This window comes from Lutra lutra, chromosome 10, assembly GCF_902655055.1.
Source record: "Lutra lutra chromosome 10, mLutLut1.2, whole genome shotgun sequence".
Lineage (NCBI taxonomy): Eukaryota > Metazoa > Chordata > Mammalia > Carnivora > Mustelidae > Lutra > Lutra lutra.
The window spans coordinates 70,837,082-70,859,326 of NC_062287.1; the positions used below are offsets into that span (position 1 = coordinate 70,837,082).

Consider the following 22,245-nt stretch of genomic DNA (forward strand, 5'->3'; position numbering starts at 1 on the left):
CAGTTGCTTTGTTTTCTATGTGTTGCTGTTATAATCCCAAACACGTTACTAGCTCTTGAAGAATATAGTGCAGTTCATCTTTACAAAAATCCTTCCTGCCATGCCCATATGTGCTGTGCACATAAGAGATAATCAGTACATTGTAATGTGAACATGGGAGTAAAACTGAAGATTGGGGGCCCCTGAAGTACGGACAGATCCTGATTGGAAAGGTTTGGCTATAGTCGTCAGCAATTCAGTCTACAGAGAACCACCGCTAGGGTACGTACGAAATGGCAGGCAGTGGGCACAAGCGAACAGTCGTAGACAAGCCAAGTAAAATGAGATCCTGAATATAAAAGAAGGAGATATTGAAAAATAAAAATATGTTAGTTAAAAAAAAAGATTAAGTCGGTAAAAAGAAAATTAGAAAGAGCTAGGTGGTTATCAACTTTTTGAAGTAAGTTAGAAGCACAGTTATCAGAACTTGAAAAAGAGGAAAGGACCAACTAGGAGAAGGGAGGGAGAAAGTTGATCTCAAATCCAGTCCTGACCTTAAGCAGAAAGAATTTAAAAAGCACTCCAAATTGGCCAGATGCTCTTTAAGTCCCACCAGGCTGAGGTTGGGCTGAATTCACTGGCCTGTAGGCAGCAAGTCAAATGGCCCTTGATGCCAAGACAGGATGACTCTGGGACAGGTAACCCAGCCAGGGTCCATACCCCAAGAGCTACATAGTCAGTTGGAACATGGCAGATAGACCTCCATTAGCCAGGGTTTGCTCTGATGTGCTGGAACGTGTGAAGAAGACCGATGTGGTACTGAGGAGGCGTGGACTGATTTTGCAGTCCCACTGGGAGCATACGCAGGCTGCTCTTAGCTCGGATCTAATTTTCATGGTAGATGTTAATCTTTTGTGGCCCAGTTTCTCAGACAAGTTGGGGAAGTACTTCTGTGTGATTCAGTAATAGCACAGACAAGCATTTATCCCCCCTAGGGTAGATGATATTCAGTCAGAAAATTAGCTAGGGGTAGTGTGTTGTATGTGTGTGTGTGTGCACAGTGGTTATATGCATTGTCCCTGACACTTCTTTAGAGAAGAAGCCAGCCCAATGAGAGACCTCTTGGCCAGGGCTAGGTTCCTCAGTAAAGGGAGGCAAGCTCCTCAGGCTTCCTAGCTTAAGCAATTCTGAGAAGCAGGTTGAGCTCCCTTTATGGAGTATTTGGGGATGGAGTTATACAAGAATCTTGACATTTCACTCTCCTGCCCCATCAGGACAATCCATCACTTGGAGAGTTCAATGGAAATTGTTTTCCACCAACATTAAAAGTTATTTGGGAGCTTTTAAGACACAGCAAATATATTTCTTTAAGAGAAGTTTATTTGCTTGTTTAAGAGAGCGGCACTTTATATATAGTGCTGATATAAACTGGTGCACAGGCTCCTCTAAAACTGTTTATATCCACAGTAAAATACATTTTTGTGATACTCATACAACAGAGTTAGTCCGGAGCCAAGGGGTTGGTGAACTCGGCTTATCTCCCAGCCCATGGCTGTTACTCAGTCCTCATGGGCCTCCCTGGTTGCTAATCCTGGCTTCGGACCCCAGCCTGCTGGTTCCATAGAAACTGCTTTGCCTATCCCTTCCTCTAAGATCCCTGGAAACACCGTCTTAGGCTGACTCCACAGTCAGACCCATAAGCCCATGGCACAGCTCTGGTTAGTGCTCTCTTCGGATTTACCTCCGTCTTTTCTTTTAATATGTACAATTTCCATCTTTTTATGCCTGATATATACTCTAGTATTTGGATTCCTTCTTGGACAACGACATCTCATTATAGAGATAGTATATTTCTATAACAATTTTATTCCTTTAAAAGATGGTGTGGTTCTTAATTGATACTTGTTACATTCTAGGCAGCATTATATACTTGACTTAAAGGTGAGTGATTTCAATTATATGGCAGCACAATAAGACAGTTAAAAAACTGTCAACTAGAAATCACCTGGACCAACTTCTTCAGCTACAGATGCAAAAATTCACGGGAAGAAAGGGACAGGCCAAGGGTGGAGCAACTGGAATTTAAATCCCCTAATCCTTAAGCAAATATCTGGAGGAGTGTCATGTGGAGAAACAGGAGTTTTTTTTGTTTTTGTTTTTGTTTTTTGGAACCCAGAAGTCAGACTAGAACCAGTGACTAGAAGTTACAAGGAAGCAGAAACAAATTCTGGCTACCAAGAACAAAGAATTAATAATTAGAATCAGAATGAGCTTCTCAAGAAGTAGTCAGTTTTCTGTTAGTAGACTAGGAGATGCATTTGAACAGAAGTGAGGTGACCACTTGTCAGGGATATAAGAAGGGATTTCTGGGCTGGAACTGTAAATTTGGTGATGTCTCTCCTTTATTCCAGTTCTGGGAATCTTAAGTGTGGCAGTGCGATGCACTGTAGTGCAGTGGGCTTGAACGAATAATGGCTTTCACATCCCAAAGTATAAGTCGTTGTAGCCCTTAAACTCCACACCAGGTTACACTATAGCTTCCCTGTGCTGCCTTGAATAAGCTGTGTATCTTCATGTCAATCTTTCCTTCCCATCAGGAAAAAGGATCCAGGGAGGGGAAAGGGAATGAAAGAAGCTCCACAGACTTCGGAGAGTGTGAATCCAAGGGTAAACAGAATTTTTATGAGAAAATAATATTAATGTTACTAATAATGTTAATATTAAGTGGTGTATTTTTAAGGGGGAAAAAAGGAAAAGTTGCGGTCTCTCTTAATTTGTCTACAACCAGAGAGCTTAAGCTGACAATAATAATAGAGCTAACCTGAGGTATAAAGTGTAGAAGCAATCAGAAGCTCACCCAAAAATAAAGCTTTCAGGAGGATAAAGTCTGTGTTGGCTGGGATCCAATTCACAATTCAGTACAAATCTATAAAACTCTTCTAAGCAAATCTGGGTCTCTAAGAGCAATAGTTCGAAAAGGGACTGTTCTTGGTGCATGTATCTATTTCCAATCAAATCAGTGCAAGTTTTTAATACATGGAGGACAGACAACACATCACCACGGTTTCAGCCCAGGGTCCAGAAGTCTGGCCAATGATAATCACTTTCAGAGCTCATATCCCACTATTCTCCGCATCAAAACGAGGTGCAGCCTCTCTCTGATCCTTGGAAATTAAAAGAAGTCTTAGGAAAATGTTTTCTTACCCCATATTCTACAAAATAGAGAAAAAAAATAAAATATTTCTTTAGAGATCCCAGGTGTGAGAGAGAGAAGAAACAGGATAGAAAGAATATGAAGAAGGCAAGCCACAACTGCTATTGCTGGGAGAAGAGAAGAGGAGGACCCATCCCTGAAAGGCAACTGGGAATTACTACCAGAGAGAATGTCTCTATAATAAAAAGAAAAGTTCAAGGGAACTGAAAATTGGATGCAACAAGTGGCACAAATATCCTCTCAAAGGTACTGGTCTCCTCTTTCATTTCTCTGAGAAAAAACTAAGCAGAAGCTATCGTGCCCAGGTCACTTCTCCTATAAGGAGCACACACTCCATATCCAGGCTTGGAATTGGAAGGGTTAGAGGTAGAGGTAATGGAATCCAGAACCTCTCTTTTGAGAGATAAGGAGGCATTAGTCACTCATTTGCCATCCTTTAGTAAAAGAGCCTTAATCCAAACCTCCCAACAACCAGACCAGTGCCCTTCCCACTCTGGTTTGCAACCTTGAAATTAGGAGAGTTGGGGGAAGCATCACACTCTTGCCGGAGGATGACGAGGAGAGGGGAAATGCCATGTGAGGGGTCCATACAGCTGTTCATCATTCTTAATACACGGTGACAGATGACTAATCGAGTCCTCTCTTCCTTCCATGTCCCACATAGGGGCTAACACAATTTGGGTGCTCAGTACACAGTAAGCCTTCAACTGCTTCAAAGTATAACAAGACCTTACACATGTTTCCTAAGCCCCCAGCACCAATGAATTTGTAGTTTTATAAATATCATGGTGAACAAGAAATGCTGTCTTGTCATATTCAAGCCAAATAACAGCTGGACTTTAAAAATAAAATTTTGAAGGCATTTGCCTTTTATATTTTTAATTTCTGTTTTCCTGGCTTATGGTTTTGTCATTTGATTTTGATGAGTGTTTAATACACATGCACAGCTGCCTCTTTGGGTGACCTTTCCCTTGCTGCCTCCATGCTCAGAGCTGCGAAGCAGGTCCGCAAGTTGCTTACTAAGTGATATTGGCATTTTCACGACTGGCAGATATTTTCCTGGGAAGCCCAGCTGGAACGGGCCCTCATCGCCTAAGCTGACGTACTTCAGTGTCTTCAGAAGCCTCACAGGAGGACGGGGTGCAAGTGGGAGGATAGCACAGCCCTTTAAGAGGACTGTTGTGCCTTATTCACAATAGCCAAGACATGGAGATGACCTAAGTGTACATTGATGGATGAGTGTGTGTGTGTGTGTGTGTGTGTGTGTGTACAATCACATTTTCTTTACTCTGTACATATCTACACACACACACACACACACACACAACTCTTGAAGGAGTTTCGTAGATGAATATTATTCATTCACAAACAAGAAGACAGTCCTGCCATTTGCGACACCATGGGTGGGACCTGAAGACATTATGCAAAGTGAAATAAGTCAGATCAAGAAAGACTGTACGGTCTCGCTTACATGTGGAATCTAAAAAAGGCAAACTCAGAAACAGAGTAGAATGGTGATTTCTAGGGATTAGGGGGAGGGGGGAAAAGGGAGAGAAGTTAGTCAAAGAGTATATAAACATCCAATTTTAAGATGGATAAGCTGTGGGGTGCTAAGGTACAGCATGGGGACTATAATTAACAATACCGCATTATATACTTGAAAGTTGCTAAGAAGGTAGATCTTCAATTTTCTCGTAAAAAAAGAGGAGATTATGTAAGGTGATAGATGTATTAACTAACTTTATTGTGGTAATCATCTCCTAATATGCATGGGTACCAAACCATCACATCGTACACCTGAAATTTATGCTGTTATATATCAATTCTACCTCAGCAAAGCTGAAGAAAACATTTTAATTGCCGTGCCAAACCAGAGAAAACATGAAGATGATCACAGGTGGATTGAGAAGAGGTGATGTGCCAAGCTAGAGCTGCAGGACTCACCGGCCAACTGAGCTGACCTAAGTAGCTTTCACTCTGAATCTCTATGCGGCACAACAAAGTCTTGATCTTTTTAGGACTTTTCTCAGTGGTAATTATGCCTGCCTGTCTGTAGATATTTCCCTTTCAAATTTCTGTCTTCCTTCACTAGACTTTAAACTCCAAGAGGTCAGGAACATATCTGTTTTGCTTCCCTTGGCTTATCTAGTGTCTAGTTCTGGCACATGATTGACACTTAAGTAATGTTTTATTTTGTTCTGCTTTGTTTAGACCATAAGCTGACGGAAGGAGTTTATAAGTCACAGTTATTCTTTTATCGCAGTCCCTGCCTACTCTTCCTGTTAAGGGAAATGCGAAGGAGCAAAGTAGAGAGAAGTATCATGTGTACCTGCTATCTGCTCTGACTTTAATAGGAACTGTAACCCCAGCAGGCTTTGCAATCAGCTCTTACTTGAGCAGACGCCAGGAAATATCCCGAAGTCAGCAGAAGGCTGCTGCCCATCCCAGCCGTCCTCACAAAGGCAGTGCGCTTCTGTCCATCGGAGAGCTAGTAACTTGACTCCATTCATGAACTCACAGTCCCCCAAAGCACATGAGGTCTCAATGGCAACTCTGGGCAAGCTTCTGAAGGGAGGTTTTCACACGCTCCTTAAGCTCCTGGGCCACTACAGCCCTTCTACTATTACACTCACCAGGCACTGCCGCTCTGTGTGACCGAGTAACACGAGAGCTGGGGTATGGCATGACTTGCTATATTTAGGGAGAGGAAATGGGTCATATTGAGGAAGGTCACAAGGAGTTTGTTCAGAAAAGTGAAGGCACCATGTATTTATCTGTGTTTACACGGCCTGCAGTAAAGCACGGGGCTCGGGAGCCTGGGTTCTCAACTCTCTGCTCTACCCTACGTGACCGGTGGCAAGTTACTTGATTTCTCTCACCTTTAATATTCTCATCTGGAAAGTGGAGAAGAAATAATAACTTCACAGAGTTGTGGAAGGTTTATGTGAAGAAATAGGTGTAAAACCTTAGCACGGTCTCTGGCAGGTAAGGGCTTCAAAAATATTTGCTAATGAACAAACAACAGGAACAGAAACCAAAGTAGCCAGGAAACTGGTCTGAATCCTGATGATCTGGGTATCGAATGGAACTTACAAAAATATTTCTATACGATATGTTTCCCTACAGTTAAGTTTTCCATTTTCTCCTTTCACAATGGTTAGTAACTCTGATCATGCTTTTTAATTTACCGAGCCCATGTTATCATTAACTAAAACATTAGCATATTGAGAGGGGACTGACCATGTGTAGAGCCATTATACAGTTAAGAAACCCAATGAAGAAAGAAGGATGACAGATTAAGAGAACTTCTGGAACACGGATAAGGTGATAGAACCTTATACCTCCTAGTCTATGGAAAAATGAACAGACTGAAACCTCCAAAGTGATAAAAAGTATTATTTCACGGTGTTCAGTCAAACACTTGGGTACTCTGTGGCATGACCTTGCCACAGAATTGAGACAGGCCAGACCTGAATAACTGGTCCCCTAGACCAAGGAACCTCAATTCTCATTAAAAAAAAACCAACAAAAAACTGTATTTCTAACCACCTATAAAATATCAGTTGTGCTCTTGGTACCCATTCTTCACAAAAGTCAGTGAGTGTATATCCGGTTTTGAGTCCTCTTTATCCCTCCCTTCCTCCTCCTCCTTTTCTCTTCCTCTTCCCAGTCCTTCCCCCAGACCCCACATATGTACCAATCAAAATTTAACACCTTGTCCCCAAAACTATCATTAAACATCAGTCTCTCCTATTTGGTATTTTAAAAATCTGCCTTCTGGAAGCTCTGAAGTGCTTCCTAATTTTTTTTTAAGATTTTATTTATTTATTTGACAGGCAGCGATCACAAGTAGGCAGAGAGGCAGGCAGAGAGAGAGGTGTGGGGGGAAGCAGGCTCCCCGCTGAGCAGAGAGCCAGATGCAGGGCTTGATCCCAGGAACCCGAGATCATGACCTGAGCCAAAGGCAGAGGCTTTAACCCACTGAGGCAGCCAGGTGCCCCTGCTTCCTAATGTTTGACACTGTCCATCTTTTAGCCCTCATGCCACGGACTGCTGAACTGCCGAGATGGCCCCAAGCTTTCGACAGAAGCCAGGCCCAGTTCAGATGTGGCTATGAAATGTCTCCGTGTGTTTTCAGGGGATTAGGGTCCTGGAAGCAATTCTGTCAGTGAAGAGGATAATGGTAAGATTCTTCTCCTCAAGCTAAAGAACTTCAGCTGGGACCCAAGTTGGTTGAAGTATTGTGTTACTCTGAAGAGAACAAATTAATCTTCCCTGACTGGTGGGAGGGACTCTGCCAAAGGAACAGCTAACGGGAAAACCAGTCCCTACTCTGTGAGGACACAGTAAATAACCAGGCAACATTACTTACTGAAGTGCTGACCTAACTCATAAATTGCACCCAGCCTCTGGGGAGCAATTTCTGCTGATTTGCTGCTTGTGCATTTAAAACAAACAAACAAAAAGGGAAGACAAGTGGACAGGCATTGTAGTGCTGTGGGTAAACCCACTGAGAGTGAAGCTGGTCTTTCCACCCAGACTTTCCAAAGATTTTAGTAACGCTTAGTGCTCTGGCACACGCTGGGCCTTGCCCAAGCAATTAATTTTATGCAGGATCTGCTGCAAACAATCACTGAGTTCCCAAAATGGTTTGGCTGCACCTGGGACACACTTGATTTAGGGTTTAAAAAAAAAAATCCTCCTTTGTACGTTAGTCCTTTTTTAGCAAGAATTGAGGGACACGGATGATGACACACAGGATTCTGTTACTCACTGCAATGCAGAGGGTCCTTTTATTAAGCAACTGGAAAGTGGTACCTTGAAGTCCTTGAACAGCTGTATGTTCAGTAATATAGAATCTAGCTACCTTTTAATGTTCTCAGGTCTAGTATATAATGGAGGCTAGCATTTCTTCTGCTTTGCCGAAAAAATCCAGCCGGTAGTCTCAGGAAAGACCGTAGAGGGCCCTAGAGCTAACTCTGTTGCACTGTCACAACCTCCCAGAACAGCAGAAAAGAGCTAAGGAAAAGCTACTCACCCTCTGCATCTTCTGGCCGCGTAAGATCGATGACACCTGGGCCCAGCTTCCCATCTTCACTTGACTTTCCTGTTAACTGGGGCCCCAAATTCTCAAAGCGTGTTCTTTCCTAGAGGAAAGAATAATCAGAGGCTTATTCTAGCTTCCGAAGCAGCCACTTTTTTCCTTCCAGTTTCTATCTCGCTTTTATGGGCAAGACTTGGATTTACAAACATTGTTTCTGACCAACGGTGGGTTCAGAAAGGCTCTCAGGAAGGTTCCGCTTGTCTAAAGCAAAGTACCTGCAAGGAAAGGAAACTGTCGTCAGGAAGCCCACCGGGCAGCACTGCGTTTCTTCTCTCACTGGGATTTGCTCCAGGAGTCTAAAAGGAACGCAAGTGAAAGGTTTGAGCCTGAAGTGCAAAACGTGAAAGAACAATCCCCATTAAAATCTACTGCTAGTTAACTGGGAGAGGAATTTTCTCAATTAGAGATCACAGTTCGCATTGGTGTTCTTGGGAAAATACCAATCAGAATTTTAGGCAAGAGGATTCCAAAAACAAATGTTTCAAAGCAGCCAGAGGAGATGATGGCACTGATGCTCTTATTCTGCTTGGGAGCTGCCACTGGAACTTCCCCAGGAAGTAAAAAGGAGATTACTCCTCGCCCAGCCATTGAGCGAGGAAAGTGAACATCTCCTGCCGCTATAGGAGGGAAACTCAAGGATGCTATGCTTGTGAACCAGCTCTTCTAGGAGAAGGAGCCTGAAATAGCACATGGAACTTTCCCTCTGCAGCTCTCTGGATCAGTAGCCAAGGGCTCACTGACCGTCACTAAGATGGTGTTCTTGTCTGCAAAAACACAGCGCGTGTCCCCTTCTCTCGCCTCCTCGCTACTCTCCAGACTCAAACTTGGCTTTGTGTGGTGCTTATGAATGAATGAAACCTTGTTGTTCATTACTATGAAACAATATTAAATGTCATGTCAGCTTGAATTTACAGACATGAAATAGCAGCTTCCAGCTCCGGGAATGGTTTCTGCATGTTATACTTAATGCATTATGCAGCAGGAGAGTGCTGATTGCTGTTCGGTCTATTGTTCAATGACCTAGTTCTGTACTGAGCATGTTCGGCATTAGACGGAAACACTCTGTGAGTGTTCTCTTCTGTAAGATGTTTAGAAACTTGGAAATATTCTTAAAGAGCAAACATACAATTACTTGATAGAGGCTGTGTCTCATTTGTACAGTCCCACTACATTTGTGCTTTCTAATATGATTATTTTTGAATATCATTATATTTCTATAATTAATTCCCATCAGTCAAATTGTGCAGGAAGTCTTCCAGTTCCCCCTTCATCGTGGAATATGTGGAAATCTGCGTTGGAAGAAAACACAGCATAAACCTTGCTTTCATCTAGCACCATGTCTAGGAAAGGTTTGCAACAAAATCATAATCATGAATTTCCCCAACTGGGTAATACTAACCAGTTACAATAGTGGGCTATGGGCAAACCTCTGAAATACGACACTTATAAAAAACAGAATGAAAATAAAAAGCAAATTAGGCATGGTTCCCCAATATCTTCTGATGTGAAAACACCACTGCACAAGAACAAATTAACCCAGATGCAGGCCACAACAGAAAGCAACCACAAGCCATGTGGGAGTTTCACACATTGTTGTGGGGGGGGACAGCTGCTTTTAATCAGCCAATTTCTATTTTGGAGTAGCACTTTTGGTTGTCATGATGTAAAGAAAAAGAATTAAAGTGAAGATGAGTAGTACCAGGGAAAGCAAAATATTCAACCTTTGTTTTATCACATTGTTTCGCATTTCAAATATTTGCATGTGAATGCTTTCCCTATGTTAAATGCAAAAGGAGTTTTGATGTGACACCTGCAATCTTCTTGGAAGAACAACCTTTAGCTGTATTTTCATGGGGGGAAAAACAACTTTCTCTGAAAATCAACAGACCGTGCTACCTATCAATATGCATATTTCAAGTATCTTTCTAGTCATTCATTCTCTTTGATTTTACCGGAAAATATTCTCGGTAAAAAAAAATAAAGTTCCTGAAAGAATATCAATATTTTGACAGGGAAGGAGAAGAGGGAAAATTACATGCCATGGTTTGTAAAATCCTAAGACAACAAAGCTTACATGATGATAATATCTTTTCTTTTATAAAAAATGAAGTGCACTCACAATTCAGTATTATCAGCTTGTTTTTAATCATAACAAAAAACATTCAGAACATTCAACAACACATTCACAGTGTCTTTGAAGTCATACATTTTTCTGACTTCATTGAAAAAAAAATTCTTCTGCAGAGACACTTTCCTTATAAAATATCAATATTTTGACAGAGTAGAAGTCAAGGAAGAATATCCCATGAAACACTTGTTAAACAGGCAGAAAATAAATCAATGATAAAAATTGTTTTGGGCAGTGGGCTGCCTTTTATATTTGGTAATATTAAGCACTTGTGTTTGAGATTAAAGAAGGACCCTGCAAAGCCATGCCCTTTCATATACATTTCTACCTAGTCTCCCAGAAGATTTCCTTCTTCAAAGAATAGCTCAGAATATTTATTTGCCAGCCACATAACCATAAGATAAGAGGGCCTGATGTCTACAAGTTAGCTCCAGGCAGCTGGGCTAAGCTTGGGAGGTGCAACGTGAGCCTAGCAGATACAGGATGCAGACATGAGCACGGAGATTCGTTCAGAGATCCTTCAGCTCCAAGAGGCTTCAACTTCTGGCCAGTAAGTGCCAATAGGTATACCCCTATATCCACCAAATACAGACAGCGGGAGGCAAGTTCTTCACTCCAGATTTTTCCACTCACTTGAACCAGCTCTCACAATGCACACGTCTCCCGAGTAAGATATTTTGGAGATGTAAGCAAAATAGTTCGATGTTAATTGAATCTCACCCCCCACCCCAGGAACATTCCCCAATCTTCATGTTGACGGCACAAGGTACATTTTACATGCAGTGATGTGATCAGATGCTCACTTATGCATTGTCAGTCACAAAACATGCAGGCAACATAAAAGTTATTGAAAAAAATTAAAGTCTGAAAGTCAGCTCTGCTGTGCTGTAGGACTGTTGGCTCTCTAAGTGCTTTGAAATTATGATGTATGAGATAGATGTTGCATATTAAGTAAAGATATTGAAATGATAAAGCCCCCTTTAGTGAGAGCTGATGAATGTTCAATGCTACAAGCCACACGACGCTGGCATCCATCATCTTCACATATTATCAGAGTCAATGATGGGGCAGCCTCACTGATGACAGATAGACTGCTGCATTATTATCCCTTATTTCCAGAGTCACGGAACAAACCATTCAACTCCTCGGGCATTATTTTTAACTTTGCATTAAATTAGCAACTTCTCCCTCTCTACCATGGCAAGATTGATCAATTTTGTTTTTGCATCGGTGGAGAAAGAGAATGGGTTTGGGGTGACTAAAAGAACAGAGCCTTGCTTCCATCTAAGAAAAAAAAAGTCAACTTCCTCTTACTGGCAACAAATGTAAAATTGTGATATGGGGAAAGAACAGCAATGAAACAGTAAGCACACAATAATGGCTTTTCTTTGCACTTAGATAAAAGCTGAATTTTTGATGTGCACAGTATATTTTAATAAAATTTTATATACTATGTTTTATACACTTATTGGCTATTCCATAATAATGTGTGTGCGAACAGTAAAATTGCTCTTAAATTTATGTGTGTTATTTATACATTCCCCCGTAACAATGCTTTTTGTTGTAAAAAATATTCTGTTTATTAATGTAACTTTACAACCACTGCATCCAAGATCCGTGGTAAATTAATGACATTTTTATTATTTTATAGTGTCATTAAATTTTTACTGATCACTCCATCAAACAGAGGCAGTAAAGGCCATAATGTAAACTGGGACACTTAGATCAGGCAGCAGGAAGACATTCCATATAGTCTGAAGAAAACTGCTAGCAATAAATGATATTTATACCATCTTTAAGCATGTTAGAATACTTGGATAAGTTTGGCGAAACTGTTTCAGTAGTAGAGTGGATTGTGTACTTAAATAACAGTTTGCTTGCCAGCAAGACAAGCCTTTTTCAAACCATCTGTGAGATGACTGATCGCAGCCATCTCCTGGAAAACACCACATGAACTGTGGGATGTGCTGGGCACCCTCCCGTCAGGATTACCGACACGGACCAGCCTACATCAGACCTCGACTCGCTTCAACAAAGTCCCCTTTTCTACAAACTTAAGTGGAGATTGGTAAATACCGAGAGAAGCTTTTTGCTCGTTTGCTTTACAAACAAATATATTTCATTTGACAACTAGACATGGAGAGACAATGATGTGATATAGTTTATTCCAATGGATTATAGATGAGGGGTACTTTACCAACCTTTCTTCAAAGCTCCTTTCTAAGAATGTCAGGGGGTTATACACAGCAGCCACAGAACATATACTGAAGGGGCCATTACCTACATTACCCACACTGCAGTGAAAATGGGCAAAAAATAATTCTCTCCTGTTACTTTCACATATAAAATATTTTATATTAGTATACTCTATGCTGATTCTCAATTAGTCTGCTTATAGAATATTTGCATATATGTTTTATACAAATATTTTACAATATTTTATATAAATGTATACATATCAAATATACATACTAGCAACCAGGTAAGAGTAATTCGAACATTTTATGCTCACAAATTTAGAATCACCTATCTCCTATGTGGGGATGTGGGCATGAGTCTTTTTTAAGTAAATGAGAATTTTGTTGTTATATCCTAAAATACATACTGAAATATCGAAGACTTCTTTCAAATATGTAATAATAAGGAGTTTTGAAGGGAAACTTAATACTGCAAAGCCTGCAGCCACATCCGTGCGTGTTCCTGAAGCAGAGTTCTCTGAGAGTAAGAACAAAAACTTGCGTTATGAACAGGAATTCTCTAAGGCTGGCCCCGTGTCCTGAGACAGTATCTCTCCTCAAAGTTTCTGGCTTTGTGGAAGTCGTTGAGTATTCCCCAAAGGAATCTTGTCACTTCATCCCAGCTCCCAGCCTTCATTTCTCTCCGACCCAGGAAAACTTTCCCCAACAGAAAGCGAAGCAGCAGCTTTCTCCTGACACAGCCTGCCTTCCTGTCCTCTCTTTCCAGCACAATGATTCGCCTCCCGGCTCTCCCCGTCCTTCCGCGCTCAGTCCCTCATTGAGGCTTGCAGACCTCTTTCACAGAGCCCCTGGCACGGGTCCCTCCTCTCCCGCTCAGCCCCGCATCAGGAACTGCCCCTGCACTCAGGCGCGCACTCACAGATCACGGCCCCCACGTCCTCTCTGGACTGCCCGACCGTGGTGCTGCCCTCCAGGTCCATCGATGCACACTCTTCACTGGGTCCCACTTCATAGCTCTGATTTCAAACCCTCCATGCCCTCCTGCTTTCTGTTGCATCCCACTCACACTCTTCTACCTGGCTTTCAAGCCCTTCAGACACCGAGCCCCACGTGTCTTTTAAAATTCCATTTCCAGGCGCCTGGGTGGCTCAGTTGGTTAAGCGACTGCCTTCAGCTCAGGTCATGATCCTGGAGTCCCGGGATCGAGTCCCACATCAGGCTCCCAGCTCCACGGGGAGTCTGCTTCTCCCTCTGACCTTCTCCTCGCTCATGCTCTCTCTCACTGTCTCTCTCTTCTCTCAAATAAATAAATAAAATGTTTAAAAAAAAAGAGTTAAAAAAAATAAATAAAATTCCATTTCCTACAACTCTCCCATCATACATCCTCTGCTCGGGGTGGACGGGATCCTACGGGATCCTACTCGCCTTCCCATAATAACACCACGATCACGCCTGCTTATTCTTCCTCACCTCCCTGCCGCTACGATAACCTTCCTACTCTCTTCTTCCTTGCCAAATTCTACTCATATTGAAAAACCCAAGCTGTCTGTGACCGTTATCACCTCTCTGAGCTACCTGCTTTCTGATAGACAGAATTCTTAGTCTCCCTATATAATGGGCCCCAGTTATAGACTATTTTTTAAAAAATCGAACTTTGGTTCATCTGTACATCCAAGTTTCCCCCTGAAACATCAGAAGATTTTTCAAGCCAAGAGTTTGTTTTACACCTTTTCTATATCTCACACACAGCATTTAGTAGTAGTTGCCTATAAATCCTTGCCGGTTTTACAAGGCCACATAATTGATTTACCTACATAAAAACAAAAAACAAAAAACAAACAAACAAAAACCCTGTACAAGCAAGTGTCCCAAAGAAGCAGGAACTACCAATTTTCTAGTACTTCAAGTTTGTGATAGAGATGTTTAGACTCGACACTCCACTTGTGATGATGTCTCTTTGGGCAATATACATAATAATAATCAAAACAAGGAAATAAAAAAAAACTTAAATATTTTATAAAAAAGACAGATAAGCAATATTAAGGGGACACAATAGAATTTATAACTTATGAAAAAAGAGGTTTTTGGGTCTGACTTAGAATTTCTGCAGGTTAGCACTTGTGTCTTTCCAAAATAAAAAGGTCTCTCTCTCCCTCCCTCTCTCTCTTTTAAGCAGAACAATGCTAAGTATAATGTTGAGAGAGAGTCTTATCTTACTCTGAAAGATTCGTTCTAATTCCTTGCTCTGGACATACCCTGCTATGATGTGATTCCCAAGAAATACTACTTAAGCACACATATAGCTTCCTTTTTATTGATTTGACAAGCTCTACCACTTTATTAGCCTTTATTTAATATCCTTTATAATACGTTTAGTAATTTAGTGAAGGATCAGAAATTTTGGCTTTACACTAGAAAGTAACCACATGTACTTTTAAAAAGACAATTCTTGTTTGGAAGCAGTTACCTCGGAGGCACTGGGATTTACTTTCATAGTGGTATTTGGATGTTCACAGAGACAGTAATCATGGTAATAAAGACTCTAGCTGGGAGAAATGAGGGTTATTATTGAACCTCATTGTTAAATGACATTTTGTCAGCTAAAACTATTAATTTGTCTAGATTTTAATATACCCTTAACACCAAAATGGTGCTAGGGCTCATGAATTAGTTAAGACCTAAGTTTTTCAACTATGTTCGCCCCCATAGCATAAATACATGCATTGAAGTGGAGGTAGGACAGAGGGTCGCTCATGATCATATACTATGTACAAGGCTCTCTTCAATGAATATTTTCTGTAACCTTTGTGTCAATACTAAAGGGAGAATATTACTTTTACTATCAGTTTTCCAAGAGAAAAAGGTGAGGCTTCAGAATGGTTTTTTTTGTTTGTTTTTCAGGAAGATTTTTTTCTATTTTATTTAAGTCACTTAACCAAAATTTAGATCGGTATTTGTGCTGAGGTGAATTTAGGATCATAACTCGACAACATAATCACCATGTGATCTCTCTGAGCCCGTTTCCTCATTTGTAAAATAAAATAGAAAATGCTCACGCCACAGGGCTGTGATGATGAAATAAGAGATTATACGTGTGAGTGTTAGCGAAGATAAAGCGACTCATAAAATAACCACTTATGTTAAAGATATTATTTAGTGTTTGCTAAATGTTTCAAAGCTAAACACTAATGAAGAGAGTGTCCTGATCTAAAGGCCAATATCCATTCTCCTGTATCCACGAGGCAACTATATAAACAAAAACCGCTTTCCTTTTTGTCTCGGTTGCTAAGCATCACAGAACTAAATTTAAATCTCCACCTTAGTAACCACGTAGTACCTGGTTCTTGTTATTCCTGTACTTACAAGCATTCAGCACTCCCCATCGTCCATATAAGGAGAAGCAAACTTCTCTGGAGAGCTAGTACAACCGTTCACGATCTGGCTCCTAGATCCTGGCTCCTCATCGGCTCTAGGTCCTATGCACTCCAGTTTATATTCTCTGTTCTGATAAGATGGAACTTCTTAGAGTTTCCCGAACAACAGAGTTATGATATTGTATGGCCTTGCGAATCTGCCTATGCCATTCCTTCTTTCTGGAATGCCCTTTCTTTACTGATAACATCATATTTAGTCCTATCTAGGCCTAATTAAAGCATTTCTCCTGGATGCACTCCTTTGTTGACTGCCCTCCCCCAGCTCTGTGCACAAATGATCACTTTCTCTTTTGTTTCAGCACCACATCCTATTTATAGAAAGAGTCCTACAAAAATGGACTTATATGTCTGTTTACATGTCTCCCTGGCTTACTCCTTAAGGTGTAGTGTCTATAATGTTATCTGTACATCATTAGTGTCTCTCGTGATGTTGGAACATAACTAGGTACTCTGGTTGCTAAATCCTGATAATCCTGATAAAATTATTTCCCTCTCTTCATTCATTTTAATTTTACTTTTAAATAAAATTAAATTAATTTTTAGAAAGTCCTTCTTGAAAACAACGAGATGTAGATGATTAAAAAGCTGGATAAATACAAAGGAAGGTAGGCATGTCAGTTGAACAATAAAGTGATGTCCTAATCAGGGTTGGCCTGGTGCTGAGATACAGGAAGTCTGCCTAGTTATTATTATTCAAAAGGGCTCTGTAAGAATCGTTCCTGAAATCTCAACCACCACCACAACCTTCAAATATTCTTCTTCTACACTCTCATGTTACACTGCTTAGCTATCCATCATTAGCAATTCATTCTTTGAATAAGTTGATAATGTCAATATTTTATTAAAGGACAATAGAATAAACTGTTAAAGTCATATTAATTTAAAATTATTATTAATTTCAGTTTAATTCCTCTAGAGATACAAGAACATCTCTAGAGGAAATAATCCAGGTGAAACCATACGAATGGAGACATAAAGCATTTGGTCACTGGAGTTCCTTAGGTACTGCAATCCCAAAGAAAACAGCTTCACCAGAGTTTGAGAATACCCAAACTAAGCCAAAATAGCTATTAGGGGCTGAACTGTGTCTTCTTAAAATTCACATGTTGAAACCTGAACCACTAGCACCTCAGAATGTGTCTCTTTTTGGAGACAGAGCCTGTAAGGAAGTGACTCAATTAAAATGAGGTCTTTAGGTTGGGCCCCAATCCAATATGACTGGTATCCTGGAGGGGAGGAGACATTCGAAACATGCAGAGAGAGACATTAGAAACATGTGCCCATGGAAGAAAGACCATGCGAGGACACAGTGAAAATCTAGCCATCTGCAAGCCAAGGAGAAGGGCCTCAGGAGAAATCGATCCTGCTGGCACCTTGCTCTTGAAGATCCAGCCTCAAGGACTATGAGAAAAACACTTCGTTGTTTAAGCCATCCAGTTGTGACATTCGTTACGGCAGCCCTAGCAAATAAATACAATGTCTCCTCCACCTTTTCTATCGTAAAAGGCTCTTGTCACTATTGCTCCAAAAATACCAAATAGTAAGGCAACAAATTTTTGTCTTACTTGCCTCATTAACAATTATCTGGAAGCTTTTACCATTAGGATCTAGCAGCAGTTGGCAACTCTGTCTATCTTTCTCTCTATCTCTTTGGGATTCTCCAAGAAGAGGAAGTTCTCTGTTAAAAGGAAAGAAGACTCGTAATGGCTTGGCCAAAGTTTTCAAGATTCCAGAAGATTCACATGTGAGGCAAGCTGTTCAGATCACCTCTCAGCGTGCTGAAAAAAATGCCCCTGGACCATAAACTCATGGGGGGGGGGGAGGGAAAGTGTCTCCTGATCCTCTCTGTCTTCTGCGAGGCCTGTGCCCCGTAACCACAGAAGTAGCAGGCAGCAGATGCCTGCTGAAATGAACTGATGTCTGCAGAGCTTCTTGTGGATGTGTTTTATGGAGCTTTCAAAAACATTCTCAAATGATGTATGACAAGTTTCCCCCAGGATTTGAAGAGTACACCAAACTAAGCAAGTTCTCTCTACACACCCTGGCAGGGACAGCGCCCTGTATATCTCCTGTAACATACACTTAGATTCTTGTCACTGATCACCAAATGATAAACGATAAAGTAGCATTAACTCTGAAGATATGAGATCCTTTTAGGCTTGGGAGCCACTGAGTTAAATTAGTTTCATCAGGATTATAGTGCTAACTGAACCCCTTTAACCAAATGCTTTCTGTCTCATTCATATGGTTTTAATATGGTTTTAACCAATTGCAAGGTTATTTATAAGTTTGCAATTCCCAAGTAGAGTTATAAAGTGTGCAGATTTAAGCAAATCCAGTTGTGTGGCAGCCCAACTCCTACTTAGATGCGGTTTCCAACTTTGTATTCATTTACAGAGGCATGATGCATATTTGTTCCCGAATATTCTCTGATTAACTATTTGTTTCAGTAACAAGTTCACAGAAAGTTTCGTTGTAGAAAGTATAGGAACTCCTATGAAAACTGAACACATGATTTTTAAAACGGTGAATTTTATCTCCATTAAAAGCACCAGAAGACTTTATTATTCTAACGTTTATTGTATGAACAAAGAGTGTCACATTAAAATTAATGACCAGCTAAGCAAATGTCTTTGTCCAAAAAAACAAAAAACAAGAAACAAATCGCGGGAACTCTATTTTTTCAAAATCTAGGCACTTGATTTCAGATACCTATTGAATTTACAATGTGGAAACACAGATGCAGTTTACTCAAGTTAAAGACACCAAAGCCATATAAACCAAGAATGAATATCTTCTCCAAAAACATAACTTCTATTTCAATATTAGGTGGCAACTGATCAATTTGAAGATTTTTTTTCCTCAAAAATGTCAATACAAAGGATGGAAAAATGTACGGTATTGCCACCATATATTTGTTTTAATTTATGAGATATATATCATATCTCCTAAGAGATTTTCCTATAATGTAAAGAACTATGTATACTATTAAATAACATATATCTTAAAAAAAAAAAAAGTACGGAGCATATTGCTAGAAGGAAATGTAAAGGCATCTTTATTCAGAGAGCACGGAGACCAAGAAGGTTAGGATGCTAACCCAAAGTCCATCAGCTAAGCAGTAACAGATCTAGAACAAACTTCTTAGCCTTCAGACCCCTAGTCTCCTGTGCCTTCCACTGAACTACTCTGCATCACTGTAAAAAGCACACGTGTTGCTCTTTACAAACTATGCCAGTCCCTGATTACTTCATCTGTAAAATGAGGAAGCTGAACTAACTTATCTCTTTGGTTCCTTCCATCTCTGAAATCTTATGATTCTATGATACTCAACCTATTCTCCTGAGACCTACAGGACAGCCTACAGTGGTAAAATCACTGTCATAAATGCCCTGGTAAAATTAAAAGAGGTTAAAATTATGCCCTGTCATAAAAAGTTTTTGAGCAGTTAGTTATCCATATTTTCAAGGAAATCGTTCAAAGATAATCCATTTGTCAAACAAGCCTTCCAAACCATGGTCACATTTAGCCAAAAAGGATTTATTTGCTGCTTCTGAAATTCTATCTCCACCATGGGGAAAAGTAAATAGAAGGAAGAAGACATATAGGGAAGGGAAGGAAAGGGAAAGCAAGGCAAAGGAAAGAGGCAGGCAAAATCAGAGGGGAGACATTTTAGCCTGAAATTGGCATATTAATGCCTCATATCCCTACTGTGGCACTCATTATAGTGGCACTAGGACAGAATAAATCCTTTTCTGTCTGAAAACAAAGTAATATAAACATAAAGATTACTGCTAAGAAAAGGGCCTCTCTTCAAGAAAAACAAAACCAAACCAAACCTGATTAACTCCTTGATGTCAAGAATTTGTATATTCTACTATTATCCTCCTTTCAGGAAATAGGAAGTACTAAGGTCAAGGGATGTCACTAATGACTTTTCAAATAAAAACTAAAACTAAAAATAACCCAAGATTATGTCTAATTATTCGTGGGAGAACTTTTCTTTAAAGTTAAGTAAAATTAAAATTCGGAAACTATGTTTTCAGGTCATGAAATTTTAAAAATCATTTTAAAATTGAAAATTTTAAAATGAGTTTAAAAGAAGAAGAAAATATTTAGGACCCTATTCAAAATAGTACTCCAACATGGCAACATTACAAAGGACAAAAGGTAGTGCCCAACTGTGGTGATATGTGTTAATTGTATGGTTTTCCAAAGATGTGGGAGAACTGATATCAATTACAGTATAATTACCATTACTTCCAACAGAGTTAACATGTACTTACCACAAAATAACATACAATTAACTGGTGTCACATTGCACACCAGACTAAATAAGATACAAATTAAAAATTCCCAAATGTAGCCATAATACTCTTCTATCTCTTAAAAAAAAAAAAAAGCAACTTTTCTCTGATAATGTCACAGTATTTTTCAAGAATTAGTGTGATTGTTTAAAAGAGGGAGAAACTGTGACATATAAGTAGAAAGAACCATTTTTAGCTATACAATGAAAAACTGCACGGGAAGGGAGATGCATATATCAACAAAAATTTAAAGGTAATAAGCTAAAGCTATTGGAAATAAAATCGGAATTTTCCTCACGTGTCTTTGGTTCTTGCAAATTAGCCAGCTATGTTTTAAAAGCGAGTTCAAGAACATTCTTAGTTTTTACTGATACCTAACAGTTTTTCCTTTATTTATAAACACTGTACAGGAGACTGCTTTAGTGGTGCTGTAGAAGGATCCAGAAATGAGGAAGTCTCCTTCTACAAAGGGAGCTCACAGAGAGGTTCTAATTATTTCCTATGTAAAGTGGTAAATCATGTCTCAATATGAGCAATTTCCTTATCAGAAGGTGAACTGCAGGGACAAAGAAACCTTCAGTTCAGTGCGAAGAAGTGAAATTCCTTCTTGGAATGTCTCAAGTCAGCAACGATAACACAGGATGCCTCCACACGCTGCATTTGAGAGGGGCACGTGTGGGAACACAAACGTGCCAAACGCTCCTCTAGGTTTAATTGGAAAAGAACTGAAAATGGCAGAGTGCAATGCTGTGAAGTTGATGAGAGGACAAAGGGAAAGTAGCTGTATTTCAAATACAGCTACAATGTATCTGCCGTATCCGTTTCAAACATCTGGGCTTCCAATTATTTATTGAACTCATGTGTAAGACTTATGTGGGAATACTGCAAACATTATAGAACAGGAACATGCAAACTGCTTTGTAAAATACTTGTAAGACCAAACTCTTGCTGAAATCTTGAACAATATGGTTGAAAACTGCTCAGGGACTGTTATCTTTTGGTAAGCGTGTGAAAACCCCGGAGAGGTTAATATGCTAAGAATAAATTTTGTAAACAGCATGCTATTAATATAGCAGATAATATTTTATTAGAAACTTGTGTTAAGCATATTTTTAAAGAATTTCGTTAATTTCCTATATCTGGCTTTGTTCATATTTAAATGCTGACTTGAGATTCAGTGGGGCTGGACACTTTCGTAAAAGGACTGCACGTCTTGTTTAAAGATTACATAAGCATCTGCCTAGCCCCACAAAGCTTTCAGGGCACTTTGTTCCCTCTGTAGTTGCTATTTTCTCTTTTTCTCTGGATGTGGAGCTCGGGAATAGATGCCTTATTCTTGCACTCAGGGCCATTGTTTTACTCTATTTAATTCATGCCTCTTTTGTTGGGCTCCGAGGGAAACCGAACTGGTTAGGGACGATGACAACAGAACAATGCTGGGCACACCGTTATGCCACGTTACTTCCTCTTGTTCCCACATCACTGCTGCATTCCTCTGATGACTGCAGCCTCAAAAAATGTGCTGATCACTGTGTGCGTTAGGCGACACTGCCAGCCCTGAGAAGCTAATATCCCAGATAGAGTACATTATGAATGTGATGTAAATGAGGTATGTACTCACCCACGGATCGGCCGTTTGTCACCAGAGAGCCGGCGGACAGAGAGGATGGGTGCAAGAGCTTATTATGCCCTTTCACTGTGTCCACAAACGGCCAAAAAAAAAGGAAAAGAAAATCACCTGCTCCTCGCAGCTGACCTTAATTGGCACAAACCTGAAATAGTTTCCATTTAAAATACATTTGGGGTAGTAGAGCTTCTTAGTTGTTATTATATTAGGAAAAAGAAAAGGGCTGTTGTCATCTCCACATTCAGAAATCAGAC

At 40.1% G+C, this 22,245-nt stretch overlaps 1 protein-coding gene across 19 annotated transcripts in view; it reads right to left on the minus strand.

Moving 5' to 3' along the window:
- SOX6 (SRY-box transcription factor 6) overlaps positions 1-22,245 on the minus strand; it is a 637,684-nt gene that overhangs the window by 37,441 nt on the left and 577,998 nt on the right. For all 19 annotated transcript variants that reach the window (XM_047691366.1, XM_047691365.1, XM_047691370.1 and 16 more), the window contains one exon: positions 8,232-8,340. In XM_047691366.1, the coding sequence (XP_047547322.1) occupies positions 8,232-8,340 (109 nt within the window). The remainder of the gene's footprint in view (positions 1-8,231; positions 8,341-22,245) is intronic.